The 23,294-nt window shown below is 57.2% G+C and overlaps 1 protein-coding gene across 1 annotated transcript in view; it reads right to left on the minus strand.

The window, feature by feature from the left end:
• TAF4 (TATA-box binding protein associated factor 4) overlaps positions 1–22,505 on the minus strand; it is a 71,474-nt gene extending 48,969 nt beyond the window's left edge. Inside the window, exon 1 of the mRNA XM_067708634.1 lies at positions 21,173–22,505. Within this exon, the coding sequence (XP_067564735.1) occupies positions 21,173–22,451 (1,279 nt within the window). The 5' untranslated portion in view covers positions 22,452–22,505. The remainder of the gene's footprint in view (positions 1–21,172) is intronic.
• Positions 22,506–23,294: the final 789 nt, after the last annotated feature.

Below are 23,294 nucleotides of genomic sequence, written 5' to 3' on the forward strand. Positions count from 1 at the left end.
GGAGCGGAGGCCAGACGCCCCACCCGGCCCACAGCCCCCCGTGCAGAGACGGGAGGCAACGAAAAAAGAGGCACCTCCAGAAGCGCTGCGAGGTTCACTCGCCTTACGACACACGGAGACGATCCCAGATGCAGCCAAGGCTGTGAGGAGACACACACGTGAAGACACACCTGGTGTGTCAGGTGCCGAGAGCCCCCCAGACAGGCAGGTGAGGAGCCCACCAGGCCACCCTCCGCTGCTCACACCACTCGTGCTCACGCCCACCCCAGCACAGCTTCCCCTTTCGGCAGGGCCCCCGTCACACACGACAGGCGTGGCACATGGCTGGCACTAGGCTAGCACTGAAGAGTGAACGAACGTTAACTCAGGTGCACAGCCACTAAAATCATGTTTACCAGAGAACAGTTAAGGACCTGGGAAATTCTGGAAATCAGGAAACAACGTGTCAGAGATAATTACGACCTCTTGGTGACAGAAATACAGATTATTAACCATTCCTTTCCCATACTTTTCTGTGTTTGTCGAATGTTCTATGATGGGTATGTATTTGGAGACCAAATGTTATCTTGTTGGTCTGCAAGTACAGAGGAGGTAAGCTATACCTTACAATGGCCACTTCTGGGACAGGCAGGCCCAGAGGAAGACCACCCCCGACGGACACTCAGCTTCCTCCAATGAGGACTAGACGGATGCTTCCACTTCAATAGAAGCAAAATGGAAGCTGTGTGGGTGGTCCCGTCGGTGCCTGACACAGCACTGCCCCCGGGGGCTCCAGGGGGAAAGTAACTCCTCACAGGCACAGCTAATAAGCGGCCCCTTAGCTCAGGCAAATGGCTTCCTGGTGCTCTAGCTCTCTATTTTAAAAATAAGGAAAGCGAGACTAAGTAACCAGTATCAGACCCAGAGGGCAATTAAGCCCGTTTCAAAGAAGCCCCTGACCACCAGTCCCGACTTCTTGCTCTGTTGCACCCTGGTTTTAGGAGAGGGCAGACACTGGTATCCTACACAAATACACGAGAACACAGATTGTAACTCCAGCTCCAACTACCCTTCTTTCCCCCGGGACATCATGCAACACCAAGGCAGGAAGAAAAGGAGGCACCATGAACTTTTCTTGTATAGCGGTACTGAAACACAGTGTACAAAGAACAAAATATACCCATTTAAAGTGTACAACCTGGTGAGCTTGGACAAAGGCATACAGTTGTGCACGCACTGTCATAATCAAGGTTTGAAACATTTCCATCAACTTAGAAAGCCTGTGGGCAGCACACAGCCATCACCCCTGACCAGGCAACCACTGTTTCACAGCACAGCTTTTGCTAGAATTTCACATAAATGGAACCAGATCATAGCCGGTCCTGTGCCTGGCTTCTCGCACCTGGTGGACGACTCTGAGATCCCTCCGTATCGTGGCACGTGGCATACTCCATTCCTTTGTATCCTAAGTCGTGTCCCACTATGTGGACAGACCGCGTGCACCGCTCACCACCTGGTGGACACTTAGGTCACTTCCAGCGTGGGCTGTTACAAACAGGGCTGCTGCCAACGCTACCAGCGAGCCCCAAGAGGATACACGTCTCACTTCTCTTGGAGGGGGTGCTGGATACCATGCGCACATGCCGCATTTTTCAAGCACCTGCCAAGCTGTCTCCGCCTGCCTGGCTGTCCCCGTTGGCACTCACCCCACAGGGCTCCACGATCTCCACATCCACCCACAGGAGGTACCGTCGGTCGTTCTCGCTCTACCTGCGTCGGTGTAGGTGGAAGCAGTGGACGTATCCCACGGGGGCTTAACTTGCATTCCTCTGATGACTTTTCATGTGCTTGCTGGCCATTTCTGTAACCTCTCTTGTGTCTATTCCAAACTTCTGCCCCTTCTGAACAGAGCTGTCTTCTGACTACTGAGCTGTATTCCGGACACAAGCTCATCTCACTTCACAGCCTGCCTTCCATTTTCTTAACACTGTCTGTCAGCTAGCAATAGTTTTCCTTTAATTCTCAAATCCAGTTTACTGATCTTTTCTTCGATGGTTCAGCCACCTGTGTCCCAGGAAATCTTTTCCTAAGCTACAGGCAGAAAGATCGCCACCTGCTTTCTACGTTTACTCTTTGCTTTTAGGACGGTGACTTCAGTGTCACTGCGAGTGGGACGCACTTTCGCTTCCCGGGACTCTGCATCCAGTGCCTGCCATCCCACGGCGGGCGGGCCGACGCCCTGTCTCCTCGGGAGGCCACCCAGCAGCCTGTGCCCCAGCCCTGAGATGCCACCCGCTCTGGAGAGGAGGCCTGCCCCAAGAGTGAGCAGGCACTGCGAGTGTGGGCTTCCCCTAAAGCTACTGGATTTTCACACTCCTCCCCAGCAGGGCTGAGAGTCTAGAGATTACACGGGGAAGACCCACTGTGTTCGCCTTACTTTCCTGCCCCTAGAACGGGAACCCTAAACCTGCAAAGGAAATTGTAAGTTCATGTGCAAGGAAAGAGAAAACCCTAACCGAGCAAAACAGGACAATGTCTTCGGTGGATTCTTGGTCTGCAGCTACACTCAGGGAGACCTTCAGAGGCACAGCCTCACTTGAGAACCTGGCCTACCAGTGGGGGGCAGAATCTCACGAGGCGCGCCTGCCCACGACGCAGACACCAGCCCTTCCCCCTGCTGTGAAGGCAGCGCTCACACCACAGCCAAGCCCGAAGGCTCGAATCTGCTCCGGAACACACCAGGCTTTGCCAGAGGAAAAGTGACCCCTGGTTTCCATGGTGAGAGCGTGGCGAACATACATGTCTGCTGTCAAACTCCGATCATACGGAAAACGACACGGCCAGGGGAGCCAGAGATCTACCATCTCAACACAGCACCCAGAAGCCCTCACCAGGACATTCAGGCACAGGGGCTGCCTGATGAACAGGTGTCACCCAGGCCAATGCTCCCCGGGGCGCCCCCAGACCCACTATTCCTCCCACCTCACACCCTCCACCAAGGCTCGGCCCCTGCCCCCACCACCACGTCCACCCAGCAGGCGCTTCCCTCTTCCCCACCCACAGTGTGTGGCCACCAGCCCACCCCTCCCCAGAGCGGGGCACCCCTGGTTGGGGAGGGGTGCCTTCTAACGCAAGCACCAAAAATCACCCCTGAAAGTCCCGAAAGCCCCCGGGGGCTCAGGCAGGGCCAGGTCCCCTGGGCAGCGACACTGGCGCTTGTCACCTAAACCCTAGGCCAAGGAGGGGGCTTGCCCTTGGGGGGTCCAGTTCCAGAAATGCTCTTCTCAGAACCCTGGACTCACTCGGTGACTGAGAAGAGTGACAGTCCATCCCGAGGCCTGGACAGGGCAGGAGTCTCCCTCAGGCTTTCCCTGCCAGGAGGGCTCCCCCAGCGTCCCAGGGAGGCTGCTCCCCGATGACTCTTCCCCAAATACCCCCATTCGTGATCAAAACTCTCAATAAAGGAACAGAAATGAAGTTCTTCAACTTGATAATCTACAAAAAACCAACAGCTAACATCATACTTCATGATGAGAAGCTCAAAGCTTTCCCACTAAGACCTGGTACAAGGCAAGAACGTTCCCTCTCACCACTGCTTTCAACCGGAAGTCCTCCTGACCAGTGCAAGAAAAGGAAAGGAAATAAAAGGTACGCAGATTGGAAAAGAAGAAATAAAACTGTCTTTGTTCATAGATCATATGATCACCTATGCAGAAAATCCAAAAGAACTGGCAACAAACAATCAACTCCTGGTACTAATAAACGGCTATAGCAAGGTTGCAGGATACAAGGTTAATATATAAAATTCAACTGCGGGACTTCCCTGGCAGTCCAGTGGTTAAGACTCCACGCTTCCACTGCAGGGGGCACAGGTTCTATCCCTGGTCGAGGAACTAAGATCTCACATGTCGTGGGGCGCAACCAAGAAAAAAAAAAATTCAACTGCTTTCCTATAAATCAACAATGGATAAATGGAACTTCAAATTAAAAAGACAATACTACTTACATTAGCACCCAAAAAGTGAAATACTTAGATATAAATCTAACATAATACATACAGTGATGAATTAAATCAAAGGAGAACTAAATCAATGAAGAGATATTCCATGTTCATGGATAGAAAGACTCAATACTGTCAAGATGTCAGTTCTTCCCAACTTGATCTGTAGATTCAACACATTCCCAATCAAAATCCCAGCACATTATTTCATGAGTATCAACACACTGTTTCTAAAGTTCACACGGAGAGGAGGCGAAAGACCCAGAATGGTCAACACAATATTGAAGGAGAAGAACAAAGTAGGAGGGCTGACTACCCAACTTCAAGACTTCCTGAAAAGCTACAGTAGGGCTTCCATGGTGGCACAGTGGTCGGGGGTCCGCCTGCCGATGCAGGGGACGCGGGTTCGTGCCCCGGTCCGGGAGGATCCCACGTGCCGCAGAGCGGCTGGGCCCATGAGCCATGGCCGCTGAGCCTGCGCGTCTGGAGCCTGTGCTCCGCAACGGGAGAGGCCACAGCAGTGAGAGGCCCGCATACCGCAAAAAAAAAAAAAAAAAGCTATAGTAATGAAGACAGTGTGGTACTGGGGAAAGAATAGACACATAGATCAATGGAACAGAACAGACAGCCCAGAAATAGACCCACACAAATATCATCAACTGATCTTGGACAAAGGGCCAAAAGCAATACAATGGAGCAAAGACAGTCTCTTCAACAAATGGTGCTGGAACCACTGGACACCCATCCACAAGCAAAAGATGAATCTAGACACAGACCTTACACCCTTCACGGGAATTAACTCAAAATGCATCATAGACCTAAATGCAAAGTGCAAACTATAAAACTCCAAGAAGATAACAGAGGAGAAAACCTAGACGACTTGGGCCTGGTGATGCCTTTTCAGAGACAACACCAAAGGCACGATCCAGGGCTTCCCTGGTGGCGCGGTGGTTGAGAGTCTGCCTGCCAGTGCGGGGGACACGGGTTCGGGCCCTGATCTGGGAAGATCCCACATGCCGCGGAGCGACTGGGCCCGTGAGCCACAATTACTGAGCCTGCGCGTCTGGAGCCTGTGCTCCGCAGAGAACAAGAGAGGCAGCGATGGTGAGAGGCCCACGCACCGCGATGAAGAGTGGCCCCCACTTGCCACAGCTGGAGAAAGCCCTCACACAGAAACGAAGACCCAACACAGCCATAAATAAATAAATAAATTTTAAAATAAATTAAAAAAAAAAGGCACGATCCATAAAAGAGAAAATTGATAGGCTGAACTTCATTAAAACTAAAAACATCTGTACTACAACAGACAACTTCAAGAGAATGAGAAGACAAGCCACAGACTGGGAGAAAATATTTGCAAAAGACACATCTGATAACGGACTGTTAACCAAAATATACAAAGAACTCTTAAAACTCAGTAAGAAAACAAACAACCCAACTGGAACTGGGCCAAAGACCTAAACAGGTATCTCAGCAAAGAAGATATACAGATGGCAAATAAGCACATGAAAAGATGCTTCCCGTCATATGTCACCAGGGAAGTGCAAATTACAACAATGAGATACCACTACGTCACTCTCAGAATGGCCAAAATCCAGAACACCGACAACACCAAACGCTGGTGAGGATGTGGAGCCACGGGAACGCTCATTCACGGCTGGTGGGGATGTGAAACGCTGCAGCCACTTTGGAAGACAGTTTGACAGTTTCTTACAAAACTAAACATACTCTTACCATATGATGCAGGAACTCTGCTCCTTGGTATTTATCCAAAGGAGCTGAAAACTCAGGTCCACACAGAAACTTGCGCACAGATGTCTGAAGCAGCTTTATTCACAACTGTCAAAACTTGGAAGCAACCAAGATGTCCTTCAGCAGGTGAATGGATAAATAAACTGCAGTATGCCCAGACAGTGGAATGTTATTCAGTGATAAAAGGAAATGAACTATCAAGCCATGAAAAGACATGGTGGAACCATAAGTGTATATTACTAAGTGAAAGAGGACAGTCAGAAAAAACTACAATACCGTATGATTCCAACTCTACGACACTCTGGAAAAGACGATGGAGACAGTGAAAAGATGAGTGGGTGCCAGGGGCTGGGGGAGGGAGGGATGAATAGGTGAAGCACAGAGAATTCTGAGGGTAGTAAAACTACTCTGTGCGATACTACAACGGTGGATACATGTCATTATACATTTGTCCAAACCCACAGAATGTACAACCCCAAGAGTGAGCCCTGATGTAAACTATGGACCTGAGCGATGATGAGGTGTCGATGCAGGTTCATCGGTCGTAACAAATGCACCATCTGGTGGAGGGTGCGGATAATGGGGGAGGTTATGTATGTGTGGGGGCTGGGGGCACATAGGAAATCTCTATACTTTTCTCTTAACTTGTTGTGAAACTAAAAATGCTCTTAAAAAAATTGTCTTTAAAAAAATCTGCTTTGGGGCTTCCCTGGTGGTGCAGTGGTTGGGAGTCCGCCTGCCGATGCAGGGGACGCGGGTTCGTGTCCTGGTCCAGGAGGATCCCGCATGCCGTGGAGCAGCTGGGCCCGTGAGCCATGGCTGCTGAGCCTGTTTGTCCGGAGCCTGTGTTCCACAACGGGAGAGGCCACAGCAGTTAGAGGCCCGCGTACCGCAAAAAAAAAAAAAAATCTGCTTTGGGGACTTCCCTGGTGGTCTAGTGGTTAAGAATCCGCCTTCCAATGCAGGGGACACGGGTTCGATCACTGGTCGGGGAACTAAGATCTCACATGCTTAGGGGCAACTGAGCCCTAGTGCCTCAACTAGAGAGCCCGCGAGCTGCAACTACTGAGCCCGCACGCCACAACGGGAGAGAAGCCTGCCCACCACAATGAAGAGCTCGCGTCACAACAAAATATCCCACACGCCACAACTAAGACCCAATGCAGCCAAAGATAAATAAGTAAATAAATATATTTTTTTAAATCTGCTTTTACTAGTACTTGGAGAGTCCAGGGAGGTGCCCCCAAACCCCCCTGAGAAGCAGCCTCTGGGTGGCTGTCTGACCGGTGGAACAATCTCTTCCCCCACCAAGACCCACTAAACCGAGAATAAATGAACCTAAGTGGTCCCAAGCCCCCAAGAGAAGGAGAGAATAGAAGGACGGGAGATTCCAGGAATTCCCTGGCAGTCCAGAGGTTAGGATGCGGGCTTCCACTGCCATGGACTTGGGTCCGATCCCTGGTCAGGAAACTAAGAACCAAGGAATGAAGGAGGAAAAGCAGACTCCAGGAGGAGGGGCAGGAAGGGGTCTGCCCAGCACTGCCCCCAAGGGCTCGGGGAGGAGGGTGCCTGCTGCAGGGACCACGAACGGGAACTGGGGGAGTCTGGGTAGCACAGCAGCCACGTGTCCAGGTTTTAAGCAGGAAAAACTCAGAGCCGGATTATCCTTTCCTAAGACACTGAGAACGTTCTGGCATCAAGAAGTCCCGCCTAGTCCCACCCGATCACCCAGAGACGAGGGGCGCCGAGGCACGAGCATGACCCCCTCCCTGTTCATGCCGTGCTCAGACAAGCCAGGACCACCAGACACTTCAGGAACGGCTCCTACAGGACAGGGGCGTGCACACCTGCTACGGGCCAATCGCTGTCCTGCGTGCCAAGGATCAGAAGGCTTCCTTTCTCACAAAGCAACTCGAGAGAGCTGGGGAGACGGGGCACCCACAACCGGGGAGAACGCACAAGAGCAAACCACGCAGACACGACACCGTGCTCCCGACAAAGTAAAAGGAATTTCAAAGAGAGCACAGGCGCGAAATTACCAAGAAGGGGCAAAGTGCCCACAGAAACAGCAGCACACTGTCCTCAACCTGGAGAACTGGAGCGTCCAGGGGCACAGGCTCGACGGCAGGGCCGGGGGGCACCCACCCCAGGAGACCCGAGGTCCTGCAACCGGCACGGAGATGGCAACGCTGGGCTGAAGGTCCAGGCCCTCGGTGCGGCTGGGGCCCAGTGTGTCAGGGCCCCCAGGCAGAGACAGGCGTGCTCGCCACAGCCTCCCCCTGGAAGCTCCTGGAGAACGGCTCCAGCAGGATGTCAGCCCCCGGGCAGCGAGGTGGGGTGGGCACGGGGGACCCCAAGCGCCAGCCAGCGTGGCCTCTTCCCGCCGCGGGCTGCACCCCCCAGCCCCATGGGGCTGACCCACCCAGAGCAATGGTTTCCCCCTCCTGTCTGAACTCTGTTATCCGTGTCCTCCTTTCACTCTCAAAAAGGCTGCCGCTGAGCAATCGCTGACCCGTCAGCCCCGCGGCCACCCTGGACGACTCTGGGCGCTCCCACTGCCCGATTTCTCCCGGTGACCCAGTGCTTTGCTGCAGGCAGGCCACAGCGCACACGGCCCCCCTCCCTGCCGCCCCCAGGGAAGGAGGCAGGGCCCCCCCCATCCAGTCCAGCCCCTCCCACCTGCCTCCTGCACAGCCCTCCCCACTCCGCCCACGCTGCCGGCTGCACTGCAGCTCCTGACACGCTTCCCCACCCCAAGGGCCGGCTCAGCACCGTCCTCAGCCTGCCCCCACACCGCCCTCCGGCTCAGTGCCCTCTGGCTCAGTGCCCAGCCCCCAGCGACCTCCTCCAGGGCCTGACCACACACCCTCCTTCCCCCGCTGCACTCTCCATCCCCAGGTACACGTCCAGGAGCCACCTCGAGCCCCAGGAGGGGCTGTGCTGAGTCCGCAGGCGCACCAACAGCTCAGGGTGACTTGGACACGGGTAACAGCCCGACGTGATACAGTGGCCAAAATATGTTAAAATTATTACTTTCATCTTGTCGTACGCTCATGTTTTTTGTCCTTTTTAACTGCTACTGGAAACTGAACTTTCTGTGTGGCTCACGTCACATTTCCACTGGAGAGCCGTGCTCTAAAATCTCCCATCTTTCAGAAACAAGCCCAGAAACAACCAAAGAGACTGAGACTCCACTTGCATGTGCCCCACCGACAGTCCCCAAGCACTGTCCTGACACCCCAAGGGCCCTTCTCACCTTCCCCCAGGCTGGCCCGTTCCAGTCACCAGACTCCAGGGCCCAACCCAAGGGCAGCTCCGTCTTCACCTCCCTGCCAAGTGAAGACACTCATCTCCTTGACACACTCCTGACCCCACACCTGCCTCCCCGCCCCGCCCCGAGGGCACCCTTCTTCCCCCATCTCCTCTGCAGCATCCTTTGCTGATCCACCTGTTCCGCCTCCAGGCGTCAGAAGGTCTCAGAACACATCTGTGGGCGCTTCTTTCCTCCCTGGCTATCCTACCCGTCCCCCAAACCAGGCGAGCACACCGACCCCCTGGTTTAAAGTACCATCCCTCTTTCAGGGACCCTCCCTTCCAGGTCCCCAGCCCTGAACCCACTTCTGAATTTGACGCACATCTCAAGTCCCACCGACACTCACTTGGGCATCTAGTGGACAACCCAAACTCAAGCGTCTAGAAGCAAGAACGTGAGTTTCCGTAAGCAAAGAGCCGGCCTGTGCTCAGCATACCCCACACATTGCTGGGAAGGGGCAGCACTTCCTGGGCTGCGGTTCCTCCCGCGACAGGACTGTGCCCCCTGCTCCCCCACTGGACACCCCAGCAAGGTGAGCGGAGCTGAAGAAGCTGTGGGGTCCCCAGGTGACAAAGGACCGCCCGCCCTACAGGAGGACGACTCCTGCACCGCGACGCCTGAGGAGCCGAGGTCCCAGAAGACGGCCCACAGCACGGCTCTCTCTACAAAGTTATGGCAAAACCAGACACACGGTTCAGCAACCTTCAGGAAGACGCCACGAGCAGGTAGGAAGGGGAAACGAGGGTGTGGTGGCCACGAGGGGGGACAATGGCTGCCGCGGCCGGAGAGGTGGGGGCCAGACAGTCACGTGAGAGGTGTGCAGGGACCCAGCTCTGCTGCCAGGGGTGTCACAGGTGCTTATTAAACTGTTACATGACCAGAGACCATGACTAATTCACGTCTACACATCTCAGATCCAAACACACTTATCCTGTCCTCCACTGGTCTCCACCAACGGCTTCCTGAAGTCTCGGCCTGTCTACTGAGCAGACAGACCACAAACACCCCCAGGCCTCCTTGACTCAGCGGCGAGCACATACGCCACGCAAGCGCCACGCTGATGCTGAGGTCAAAGAGGAGCGACACACAAGCCACGCTCCCTGCCCTCAGGTGTCCCCTGCTTTGCTGACGAGACCACAGTCAAAACCAACTGGTAACCCACAGGAAGCCCCACCTGTACGGGCTCAGAGCCACCTGCCCCGCTGCTGGGACCCACGGAGACAGGCCTCAGTGAGAGACACGCGAGACATGCAGTCCTGAGGAAGGGCCTGCTCTGCCTTGGGGGCCACAGATGCCAGGGTCCAGGAGCAGCGCAGGGGCTGGCGCCTGATGACGGGCAGAAGCGTCCAGAGAGCGATGTTCTCGGCAAAACGAAGAGCAGCCGTGACGTACGGCTGTGACCCGGGTGCTGACTGATGAGGAAGAAGGCAGGCATGGACTTCCCTGGTGGCACAGTGGCTAAGAACCCGCCTGCCAATGCAGGGGACACGGGTTCGAGTCCTGGTCCGGGAAGATCCCACATGCCACGGAGCAACTAAGCCCGGGCGCCACAACTACTGAGCCCGTGCTCTAGAGCCCACGAGCCACAACTACTGAGTCCACATGCCACAACTACTGAGCCTGCACTCTAGAGCCCGTGAGCCACAACTACTGAGCCCACATGCCACAACTACTGAGCCTGTGCTCTACAGCCCGCGTGCCACAACTACTGAGCCCACGTGCCACAACTACTGAAGCCCACACAGCTAGAACCCGTGCTCCGCAACAAGAGGAGCCACCGCAATGAGAAGCCCGCGCACCGCAATGAAGAGTAGCCCCTGCTCAGCGCACTAGAGAAAGCCCGCGCGTGAAGGAACACACGGCACAACACAGGTAGGAACACAGATCCGAGTGGTGTCCCTGCACGGCCTCGAAAGTGGGCTCACACCGGGCCCCACCCCACCTGCTTCCTGCACACGATGTACTCCTGCCATCCGGCCGTGCTGACCCGGAGAATGGAGCCCAGATACTCTCCGCCTGCTCTGCCCGTGCCCACGCATCCCTGCACTCACCTGTCCCACCCTGCTAAGGCTAGACCGGAGACACAACACTCGTCTCTAGGGAAGCAGGTCCCCAGCGGGTCGGCAACCCACACCCACACCAGGAGACTCTGCTGGGGGCCCCGAGGTCGCCAAGCCAACAGCACCCCCAAGCGCAGCCTCAGAGCCCCCCGCGGAGGCATGTTTGCAAAGCCCCCACAGCTCCAGGACCAGGACGCTAGGCGGCACCAGGCAGCGGTTTCCCAACTGCTCAGCGTGCAAGGGAAGCAGGGGGTCAGTCCACGAGGGCCCAGGCCAGGCACCGAGGCCCAGAGCGGCCAGGAGCCTTGCCTGGACCCGCACGATCACTGACAAGCTCTGGCTCAGGGCTCTCTGCCTGCCTCCCTGTGGCCCAGCTGTAGGCTATCTTTACTACATCACCCGAGGACTTCCAAAGTGAGCATTCTGAACTGAGTTTCTTAAACTGCCAAACACATAACTAAGTGGCACCAGCCCTGACTTGTTATCTAATCAGTCCAAAGCAGCAGAGAAAACTCTGGCGTCTCCAGAACTGAATATAACAGACAGAACCTCTATTTTGAGAAATTACACCAGGGGAGGGACTGACTAATGACACTGCATCTCAGAAACGACACAACACTCGGCCCACTCCTGCCCTCACGCACTGACCTACAGTGGTTCAGCAACACGACCCCATCAGAAAGGCACTCCCTGAGGACAGGACCACACTGCTTCAGCACAAGGTCGGACCTGAACCTGGTGCTCAGTTAGTGCTTGCTGACCGACGAGTGCCCAGCTCTCAAACCACTGCCCTGGCCTGCGGGGCCACGGGTAGGGCTGCTGACTGCCCACCAAGACAGCCCCCGGACACAGGCTGAAGGAGCCCACGGCCTCTGCCATCAGGAGAAAGGTCCCGGGCCTCAAGGCCAGGGTGTCTCGTGACCGCTCACCCTTTCCAGCCGGCAGGGTGGCCTCGACCGGAGCACCTGCGGCCCGTGCAGAGAAGAGCCCGCGGGCGCAGTGAGGGGCCTTTCCAAGCCGGGACCGCAGAGCACAGTTGCTGCCACCCCGAGAAGCCCGCGGCCCGGGCACTCCACGCCCTCCCGCACCTGCGTCTCCAGAACGGGTGGCGGGCACACTCACCCTGGGAACAGCCTCTCGCCATATGGATTTTCCCCGTGAAAAGCCTGGTCCCTGTGCATCAGCTGTTTCAAGTCGGCACAGCCGTGAGGGGTGCACAGGAAGGAGCAGGCACCCTGGAGGCCCAGCCGGCCGGCCTCTCTCTGGGCCGAGCCCCTCGGTAACTGGCCGCCGGGTCCCTGAAAAGCCACTCACCTCCAGTCTCAGCATCTTCATCAGGGGAGGTCATCTTCACAGGACCGACCGGCTCCAGAAACCTACAGACCCCTGCATCCCTCCATCTGCACATGGCAGGAAGTCGAGGACTGCAAATCACCTGAGTTCATCAACTCACGCACCGTGTCGAAAGTAATGATGTTCATTCTAAGCCATTTTCATAAATAAAACGGCAAAGAGGCCAGGGGATGGCGCTCCCTCAATGACAAACGTCCGACATCACAAAACACTCTTAAAACAAGTGCCCCATGTCTTTCTTCCCCAAAGAGCTGGCAGCATTCAGGGCCACCCTTTCCTGCTGACCCTCTGCCCGCCCCAACTCCGCCCCAGCAGGGGGCTGCCCACTCCCCACCTTCTCCCAGGAGGCAGCCCTCACTCGCTGGGTCTACGCTGAGGCTCCCTTGGGGGTGACCGTCCACAACCAAACATCCCATCGAATGCCACGACTCCCAAATTCTGACCTCTTCCAACCTCTCTCGCAAGCTCCTGCCTTATATTTAACTACCCACCTCTGATGTTTCCTCTGGGAATACGCATCTCAAACTTAACGTGTCCAAACACACACATCTGTCCCCACCCTCGCTGCCCACCCAGGGAACGTTCCGCCTTCTCCCGTGTCATTGTGGTCCCGAATCTCAGTCCCTCTGGGACTCCCTGGCCTTGAGCCTATCAGCAAGTCCACAGCGCTCCACCCTACGCCGGCACCCCAGGCCCGGCTATCTGCCCCCGCCTGGACGCTGCCCGTCCTGCCCCGGCCACCTCACCCCTGCATTCCACAGGCCACAGACACAAAGTGCTCTCACAACGCAGTTCAGATTCTACTGCTGCGCTGCCGAAAACCCTCCAAAGCCTTCCCAGCGCACCTGGAATAAACTCAAACCCCCAGCACACCTGGCTACACGGCTCTTCAGCCAGCCAGCCCCCACCCATCCCCCGTGGCTCCCCCCACCCCCGCTAGCCCACTCCGGCCCAGGAGCCTCTCCCTGACCTGCCCTCAGGCTCCTGCACTGGCTCCCTCCTCTGCCTGAACCCAGGTCCCGGGCGGCATGTGGCTCCTTTCTCATCACCCGGGTCTCATTTGCCTGCTCGGAAGGCCTTCCCGGCCGGTGGCGCCTGCTGGTCCCTCGTCCACTCCTCCATCAACTTAGGGTGAGAAACCCTTCCAAGGCTCCGCTTGTTTGTTCGCTGCCTGCTGCCCAGCACGACGAAGCACCCTGACAGCAGGGGCTCTGTGGAACTGGGGGCCCCCAGCTTGGACCCCGGCACCACAGCAGCCTGGCTCACTGGCTCAGTCCACACCTGGAAAGCATGAGTGGGATCGGGCCGCCCTCTCCGTCAACACCTCCACCAATCAAGGTGGTTTAATTAACCTCACTTGGTTAAAAAAAAGTGACGTAAAACTAGATAGAACTGTCTAAAGAAGTCTTTAGAACGCTATCGATTTCTAAAGAGTCGTATTTTGGCCACGTTTCTAAAAACCATGGTTTCAAAAGCGTAAATGGTCGAGCTCTTCAGAAGACAATCTTTATCAAAGACCTGGAAGTGCTCAGCCCAGCAGACGCACACAGAGTGGACACCAGGACAGCCACTTAAGGGTCATTCATGACAGACCAGTGCACAGCAGCACAGCAGCCTGTCACAGGGGCCTGCGACGAAGCGTTGGCCCGAGGCAGTGGGGGACCAGGCGGACAAAGGGAACTTCAAAGATCACCGAGGGGTGGGAGCTGCACTCCAAACTCACGCAGAAGGCGGGCCACAGGGCCCCTCTTTCCAAACTTCCTAAAGGAATAAATCTAATTTTATGATCAGAAAAAACAGGTGAGGAAAGGAGTCATTTTCAAGTGACCAATGATTTTAATAACACAGTTACATTTTGAAAATCAATCAAGAATGCTTTCCTTTTTAATTCTTCAAATAAGTGTCGTGATACTTAAGATGCTACTATTTCACAGCATCTTTACAGATCAAACAGGCATGCATCAGGCCTGTCTCTCATGTGCTGGGCTCACTACCACCCAGCGTCCGTCTGCATAAACCTTATGAAGGTGAGCTCCCCTGTGAGAGATGTAAAAAACTCCTTTCCTGAGCAGCTGTCCACATACTTCAGCACAAAGTCTCGGAGTGGAAAAGCTGCCTTCTCGCCTTCTCCCCGTGATGCTGAGACATGGCCGTGTGAGCGGTGTGCGCTGCCCTCTCCCTCCCCGAAGCTCACAGGCTCCTCGCTGACCCCACAGGCCTCTCTGCCCTCTGTGGAGTGTCCAGCCAACACCTGCCACTCCGACCAGCGGACACACACCTGGCAGGCCGCGCCCAGCACTGGGGAGGAGGCCTTAGATCTCCTGGCTACTAGAGTCCCGCCCTGTCCACTTGGTGTCTACTCAGACCACTGACCACCCCCCCAAAACAAGTCACTTGAGAGCTAGAACCTTCTTACCGCTTGCCCCTAAGTTCTAAAATATGACATCCAATTTGATACGGTCGTAAGAACCGTTTTAGGATTTCCCCCACCTCTGGAGCTAGAGAACATTGGGAAACAAGCCCTGGAAGATACTAGTTCCCCAGTGTCAGCGCAGATATCCTGCATCCTCCTCTTCACCTGGTCACACGTCTCCCAAGTTTGGGCTCAAAATCAGCGTGCATGTCCCTTCCTCCCAGGCCATGTGGAAGAGGCAGAAAGTTCCCATCCAGGCTCTAACTTCAGGAGGGAAGGACAAAAGTCCAACTCAGCTTCACAGGGCTGCAGAGGGGCTCTGCACTCACAGGCCCTGCTTCAAGCCCCGCTCACGATGCCCACGCCAGGAGGGTGGGGAGCTCCCCCGGCCTCCATCCACGGCCTCCATCCACGCCCATGCAGCAGCACGGACAGGCAGGCAGCCGGACAAGGAAGCCGGACAAACAGGGGCGACGTCTATGCACTTCTCAAATGGGGGCAGGGGAGGATTCTAAATTGTGGACATATTTTGTATCTCTTTGTTTACTAAAGGTTTTAATTCCTTGGTGTAGCTATTCGAGGATATATAAAATTCAAAATTTTTAAGACTTCCCTGGTGGCGCAGTGGTTAAGAATCCACCTGCCAGTGCAGGGGACACGGGTTCGAGCCCTGGTCCGGGAAGATTCCACATGCCGCGGAGCAACTAAGGCTGTGCGCCACAAATACTGAGCCTGCGCTCTAGAGCCCGTGAGCCACAACAACTGAGCCCACGTGCTGCAACTACTGAAGCCCGCGTGCCTAGAGCCCATGCTCCGCAACGAGAAGCCACCACAATGAGAAGCCCATGCACCGCAAAAGAGCAGCCCCCGCTCGCCGCAACTAGAGAAAGCCCGCGCGAAGCAACGAAGACCCAACGCAGCCAAAAATAAATACGTTTATTTTTTAAATTTCAAAATTTCTTATTCAAAGCGTGCATAGCCCTACCCTAGAAATATAAAGTTTCCAATTTTCAGTCATGACTTTATAGCACTTGCTCTACTTCACAGAGCGTTAAAGAGCAATTATTCCAAGAAAGAAGCTCTGAAGTGCGTGCGTTTGTAACTTACAGGCCAGGAGCCAGGGTCCCCTCAGGCCCAGCAGGAAACAACACAGTTCAGTCACCCGCCAGGCGCACAGCACCCAGGGCAGAGGGTCCTGCTGCAAACAGCTCCCCTGTCCTTTGGTTTTCTTACTTAGTTCGACTGTTTTATTTACTATCAAAGGCCTGATTAAATAAAAGGCTGCCGACCTCCAGCCTGAGACAAATTTCAGAGGTGAGAGCTCTGAACGGTGACTGAATCAATCAGGACAATCAAGAAAATCTGAGTCTCCTGCTTGCTATCAACACGAAGACAAGGAAAAGTGCTTCTGAGACCTATGCAAATTACCCCAAATCTCAGGCAAGTTTCTCCAGAGTCCTTCAAAATCTCTGCTTCAAGATTTTCAAAAACAGTTTTAATTATGTTTTGATCAACTCACATACGACTAGTGATTTATGAAAAAGCTTTCTTAAAAGGTATCATTTAAGATGAGGAAAGCTTACATTTACACTGAAACGGGCTCGGGAAGCATGTCAGGAACCACCGGCATCTCATTACGACTTCAAGGAAACAGACAGGTGCGCCGCTGCTCTTTCCACTGAGCCGCTTCCCCCCAGGGCGGGGTCTGAACCGAGCCGCTCCAGTTCCGATCAAACACCACTGCGGGGGGCGGCGGGGGGGGGGGGCAGCGGCCAGAGCCCAGGCTCCACCCCACAGGCTGGGGGGGGCGAGACAGCCGCCGCCTAGCCAGCAGACCACTTTCCCAACTGCTTCCTTCCAGAGCCCTCGCAAATAAGGACGCACCCCTCATGCAGTGGTACTCAGAAAGTTGTCTCTTCTAACTCTGGTGATTCCGCCACAAGGGCGGGACCCACTGCCCTGGAGCGCAGTGAGAAGAGACACCCCGGAGGGGCCTGAGGAACCCCTTTCCTGGCTGTTGCTAAAACGTGAGAACCACCAGCTCCGAAAGACACCCACCTACGTGTGCAACATCATCCTGATCAGTCCACGTCACCAAGACGGCTACGTCCACCCTAAAGACAATGGGGACAGCCAGGTTCCAAGGTGGGACAGAGAAAAAGGAAGAGTGACCGCCTGCTTGCCCGCCACGGGCCTCGCCTCCAAGCCGGCGGTGTGGAAGCAAACTCAGAGACACCACCTCTGCTACGCTAAGCAGAGATGCCCAGTGCTGGCCGGGTACAGCTCCCCAAAAGTTTTTTGGTTTTTGTTTTTTTCAAATGTCACCGTTATCTAAGGATGCCAAGAGAAAAACTCAGTGAAGGCCTTTGGCCTAAAGTGAGCCCCCTGCCCACGTCCACTCTCTCTGCAGACAGCTGCACCCCCTTGTCCCCCCATGGCTTCCAGGACGTGTCCCCCAGGTCTATGGCCCACCTGTGATGACAACCTCAGCAACTTTCTCACAGAACCAGAGCTGGCCACCACACCAGGCTCCCTGGTCACTGAGAACCTGTCCAATCTGGGCATGGTGCTGACGGGAAGAAAACTGTGTTTTAGACTTTGCTACATCTACAGCAACATACTGCTTGGAAACCAGTGAGAAACATAATGGAGCTGAGACAGCGTGTGACTAAACGCTACCTGACAGTGGTGCGCGCCGCTCCTCCCAACGCAATTTCACAGTGCTTCACAAAACGGTCAAGCTCACTTTCCACCTGGGGAAACTGAGACCCCAAAGAACCACATATTCTGTCCCAGGTCAAGAGTGCCCTCAAGTAACAAAATCTAAACTTCTAAGAACATCCCTCGTGCCAAAGCACTTCCGCCAAAGTCGGCCACCAGACGTCCAGAGCCCAAAACTCTGGGGCTGCCACCCGGCTCAGGACCAGCCTTCCCAGAACTCAACCCGGCCCACACAGCACAGTCTGCTACCCTGGACTCTTTTTCCCCTTTCCCCACCATCCAATAATTCCATTCACCAAGGACGGGAACCCCTGCCCTAGACCTCAGCAGCCTCAAGAGTGTTCATCTTAAGCCACCGGCCCCATGCAAACATTCCCGAAGCCCAGGTATGGAGGAAAGGTGTTCTATCCCGAATGAGAACCGACACTTCAGCCAAACCTTAGACCCACAGGAGAACAAATTCTCTGTGAAAGCAGAACAGACAGACATACACTGCTGAAAATGCAAGAAAAGATAAGCTTTAGAAATAAGCATCTCTAGCGTAACACCTATCTCAAAAGATCTCTTGAAACCATCTGCGCACACGCCAATTTTGGTGTCGTATCACTTTTCTCTCCTTTCAACTATAATAATAATGTTACTTCGATGTTATGACTATTCTAAGGTGTACAGAACTAACTAGTGCTTTTCACTGTTCTTGGGTCCACTGCCTTTGCTGCAACAATCTCTCTGAAGGCTCATGTGTTCTTAATATTCCCCACAGCAGATAAAATTGAAACTCTGGTACCCTTAAGTGAGTAAATTAATTACAATAACATCAACGTCTCTTTACAAAACTGTCCTGACAAGGAATATCGAGACTGAGTTTACTGAAACCAAGTTCAACACGTGCTCACGGTGGCTGTGAGGATGAAACATGCAAGGCCTGACTGGCCCTCAGGGACTCGGTGAAACCTCTGTCCCTCTGTTTCCCCCCTCGGACTCTGACCTACAGGGAGGGAAGGCACCGGGAGGGGCAGGCCTCTCTCACCCACACTCCAACTGCCAACAGTCTGTTACTTCACTTGACACCTAAGTGTAGCTTTGAAAACCCTGCCCACCCCTAATGCCTGAGTACTAACAAGAATGAGTTATCATCCAAGCAACAGTTATTTTTACAAGTTAGTTCCACCTCCACTTTGTACATTTTTATGATGAAAAATTTCAGAGAAAAGGAAGCATCAAACAGAACTTAATATTTTCTGATTGACCCATTATACGAGGCAACTAGAATATTCGTAATCTGTCACTTTGATTTAAAGAACTAATTTGTGCTATTTAAAAGAAGGCACTCTGCTGTGGGGCACTGGTAGTAATTTTAACTATACTTTTTGTGCTTCTGTTATTAAGGTGAAGGAGCGGAATTGATCAGCGATCCAAATCAGTAGATCAACTGTGGGGGGAGGGGAGCATGACGAGATGAATGCGAATCTTTTATTTTCTAGAAAGCATTTGGCCCCTTTAAAGCACAGCTCTCAGCATTTGTCACCCAAATGTCAACATGAGCTGTGCTCTGCTCTCACACGTGGGACCAATGCAAAGACTCGTGAGAACTCGTGCAAAGAGTCAGCGCTTCTACGATTTTCTTCGAGGAGTCGCCTGCTTGTCACATGCAGACATCCCTAACACACCGCTAGCACGGGAGGTGAGAGGGAGTCCAGGGTCAATCACAACGAAGATGACACAGGTGCCCTTTCCAAACCACAGCTTCCTCCCCCCAGAAGAAATAAGGTAGCGAAGGCTTCACCTAGGCAGAGGCCCAGACCAAGGGGATCCAGTCAACCCCAAACAGCCACACCTACAGGCACCATCCGGGCAGGCCGGAGGGGGGGGATGGAGGACACGACGACGGCCTCCACCCCGCCCTGGGAGCCAGGCACAGCGCGCCAGTCTCGCAAAATTTACTGACGAGCTCACACCAGTTTTCAATAACAAAAGTGCAGCGCGTGGAACCGGCCTTGCTAGGAGCGAGGAAGGTGCCGAGGACCAACGAGGAGGTATTTTAATAAGTAGGTAAAAAGTATTTTGACATTTTCCATAATGTGCTACAACCCCGAATTCTCTTTTTTAAACGTTACTGAAGATCAAACATATCTTCCACTAAAAGGTCAAAAGACACATAATGAGCAAAACACAACCTTTAATAAAACCCTCCTACAAACTCAAAAACAAACAAACTGTGCTGTAAGGGGCAGCCCGCACATCTCAAGTAACTTACACACCCCTCACAGCAGGGGGGCTCCCACAACCACCCCAAAACGCTGCTCTTGGCTGGAACCTCCCCTCCTCCCACCCGTGTGACATCAGGTCCTTGCCAGACTTCACCACGGCTCCAAACCTCACAGCACTTTGACAGCAAATCCTTCCTTCCAAGACGCTGAAATCCTCTCAAGGTGACCAACCGTTCTTTTCCGAAAGCATGGGGGACACAGGCACAGGACGTGCTGTTTCTACTACTCCTATGCGGCGGCACACGTTACTACACAGCAGGGGAGGAGCGCTCCGAGTCCGCGCAGGCGAGGCGGAGGGCATGGAAGGGAAGACAGGGAGCCTCCAGTGCTGGAGTTTCTCGCTGCCCAGGAAGACCGAAACAAAGCAGCGGGACACGTAATGCCGTGGGGGACCTTTCGCTGGCGAACCTAAAGAGCCGCCGAGATGACGGGAGATGGAGCGTGGGGTCAAGGAGGCTCGCGGTCCTCCTGCACCGTCTGTACCTCCGAGGGACCCGCTGATGGGAGAGCACGTGCCCACCGCTGACTTCACTGGTAATAATTAAGGTAACCGGCATCCTCTAAGTGAGGACACCGTGCCTACGAGGAGTGCTGAAACCAGGCTGCAGAGCAGGCGTGAGGCAAGGGCTCCGACCAGGAAGGCTGTGTGCCCCGCGACTCCTCCAGGCTCACCTGGGAACTCTGCCATCCTGGTGTCAGCAGGGCAGCGAAAGCTTTCCGTGCAGCCTTGCCCAGCCTCGTGGAGGGGGCGTCACTCCGCTAACCTCACCAGGAAAGGGGGGGGTCCCTAGCCCACCGGCAGGGGACACCAATCACAGCCCAGCATAATAAACGAGCAAGAGAGTTCAATGAGGACACAGACCACATGCCTGATCCCAGAAATCAGAGAGGGAAGTGCCAAGCATGGGAAAGCCACGGGCCCAGGCTGAATAACCCAGTAAGTTGTCCCCGGAGCACCAGCTGCTACTGCTCTCCATCGTGCGGGGACTGGGCAGGGGCACACAGAGCCAGGAAGGGAGCAAAGGACCCACTCGCTGGACTGGCAGTCCTAGCAGAGAAGCTCTGCAACGCAAAGAACTAAGCTGGAGCCAAGCACTGCACCAGGTAGGAGGCCCCCACTGCCACATCACACACACACACCCGCACACACACTCGCATGCCCAGGACCGTCCCGCGCCGGGGCAGAGGCGCACCCCCGCTCGCAGCAGGCCCACGCAGGGCCCATGACCTCCGCGTCCTGCCAGCCCGACAACTTCCTGGACGCCCAGCTGCAGGGCACGAACGCACTCGCCCGGCGGCGCGGCCACTCACCTGGGGGCAGCTGGAAGTTCTGGATGTTGGTCGGGTTCTGCGGCGGCTGCGGCAGGCGTGGGGCGAGGACCGTGGGCGTCAGCGTGGCCCGGATCCCGCCGGTGGTGGCCGAGGGCGTCCTGGGCAGGCTCTGGGTCACCGCGCTGGTCGAGCCCTTGGGCAGCCCGGTGGGGGTACCGGGGGCCGGCGGTGGGAGGCCGGCGGCGGCGGCGGCGGGCAGAGCCCCTTGCATAGTTGGCCCGAGGATCATGCCGGCCCCCGCGCCGGCCGGGCAGCTGGCCGCCAGGGTCTGCGGCGGCGGGGGCGCCGGCTGCAGCGCAGTCTTGGGCGAGTCGGCCTTGGCCACCTGCGCGGGCGCGGCGGCGGGCCCTGGCTGACTGTTGGCGGCGGGCGCCGGGGCAGAAACGGGCGCTGGGGCCGGGGCGGGCGCGGGGGCGGGCGCGGGGGCGGGCGCGGCGCTGCCCCCGTTCTGCGCGGCCACCGGGGGTCCGGCCGGGGGGCCGGGCGGCCGGGCCAGGCTGGCGGCGGCGGGCGGCGCCGGCGGCGGGGCAGCGGCGGCGGGCGCGGGGGGCGCGGCGGGCGCGGCGGGCGCTGGGGGCGAGGGGGCGCGGGGCGCGGGCGCGGGGGGGGAGCCGAGGAAGGGCGGCGTCTGGATGACAGTGGCGGCGGCGGGCTTGGGCGGCGGCGGCGCGGGCGCGGGCCCGTTGTGGAGCAGGCTGACAGCAGGTGCGGCGGCGGCGCGGAGCGAGTTCCCCAACGCGGCGCTCCCATTCAAAGTTTGCGCGGCGCCGGGGCCGCCGGGCGGGCCGTTGCGGGCGGCGGGCTTGGCGGCGGGCTCGGGCGCGGCCGCTGCCCCCGGCGCACAGGCCCCGGCCGCGGCGCCCGCCCCGGCCCCGGCGCCGGCCGCGGCGCTCGCGCCGGCCTCGAGCGCGCTCAGCTTCGCGGCGGGCCCTGCGGGGACAAGCGAAGCAGCGCAGTGAGGACGCGGGCCCGGCCGGCGGCCGCCCGCGCTCAGGCCGCGCCGCGCTCTACCTGCGGGGGGCGGCTCCGGCGCCGCTGCGGGCGCGCCCTCGGCCGGCACGGCTCCGGCTCCGACATGGTTCCCGAGCGCGCCGGCGGCCGCGGCCCGCGCCTCGGGCGCGCGGGGCGCGAGGTGGTGGTGGTGGGCCGCGCTGGCCGCCAGCTGCGACTCGAGCGAGCCCACCAGGTCGCTCACCACTTTCTCGTCCACCTCGCTGTTGAAGAAGACCTCGTCCAGCAGATCCGAGCCCGCCGCCATCTTTCCTCCTCGGCCCGCCGCCGCCGCCGCTCGGCCGGCGCTGGGCGGGGAGGAGGCTCCGCGCGGGCGGGCGGGCGGGCGGGCGGCCGCGGGGGCGGGCGGGGGGCGGCGCGCGCCGGGCGGGGCGGGGGCGGCGGCCGGGCGGGGGGCGCGGGCGGCCGGGCGGGGGGGAGGGCGGCGGCGGCGCGTTGCGCAGGCGCGGCGGCGCGCCCGCCCCCGCCCGCCGCCCGGCGCCTCGCCATTGGCCACGGTGCCCCCCGCCCGGCCGCCCGGCGCCCCACGATTGGCCGCGGCGCTCGCCTAAAAGGCGCGTCCAATGGCTGCGAGCGGCAGACGCCGGTGCGCAGGAGGGCGGCCGGGGCTCAGCGGGCGGGTGGGTAGCGGGCGGCGGGCTTGGCGCCCTTGGGCCGTCTTCGACGTGGGGGTCCGGACCGCCGGACGGGCTAGAGGCCGGAGGGCAGGAGGACGAGACGGGCAGGGACCGTGGCCGGGACCTGGTGGGGGCGGCGGCAGTGACTGGCTCTTTGTCTCCGCTCGCTCCAAAATGGCTGCGGCCGGAGCTGAGGGGAGAGCCGGGCGGGCGGGCGAGGGAGCCGGGGACGCCGTGCTCCCGGGACCCCAACGCCCCTCATGGAGTCGCCGCCGCCGCCGCCCGCGGGGACCCGGCGCCTCGGGAGGGTGCGGCCTGGGGCCGGGGGCCGAGGCAGGGAGGCGGCCTGGGCGTCGGCGCCATTGCTGCCCGGCGGGCGCGAGACCCGGAGCTCGGCGCACCGGGCGGGGCGAGCGCTGGCCTGCCCCTCGGCCGGGCGCCTTGGTCCGCCCGAGATCCGGCGTCTCGCGCCG

Source organism: Pseudorca crassidens, chromosome 15 (genome assembly GCF_039906515.1).
Source record: "Pseudorca crassidens isolate mPseCra1 chromosome 15, mPseCra1.hap1, whole genome shotgun sequence".
NCBI classification, from domain to species: domain Eukaryota; kingdom Metazoa; phylum Chordata; class Mammalia; order Artiodactyla; family Delphinidae; genus Pseudorca; species Pseudorca crassidens.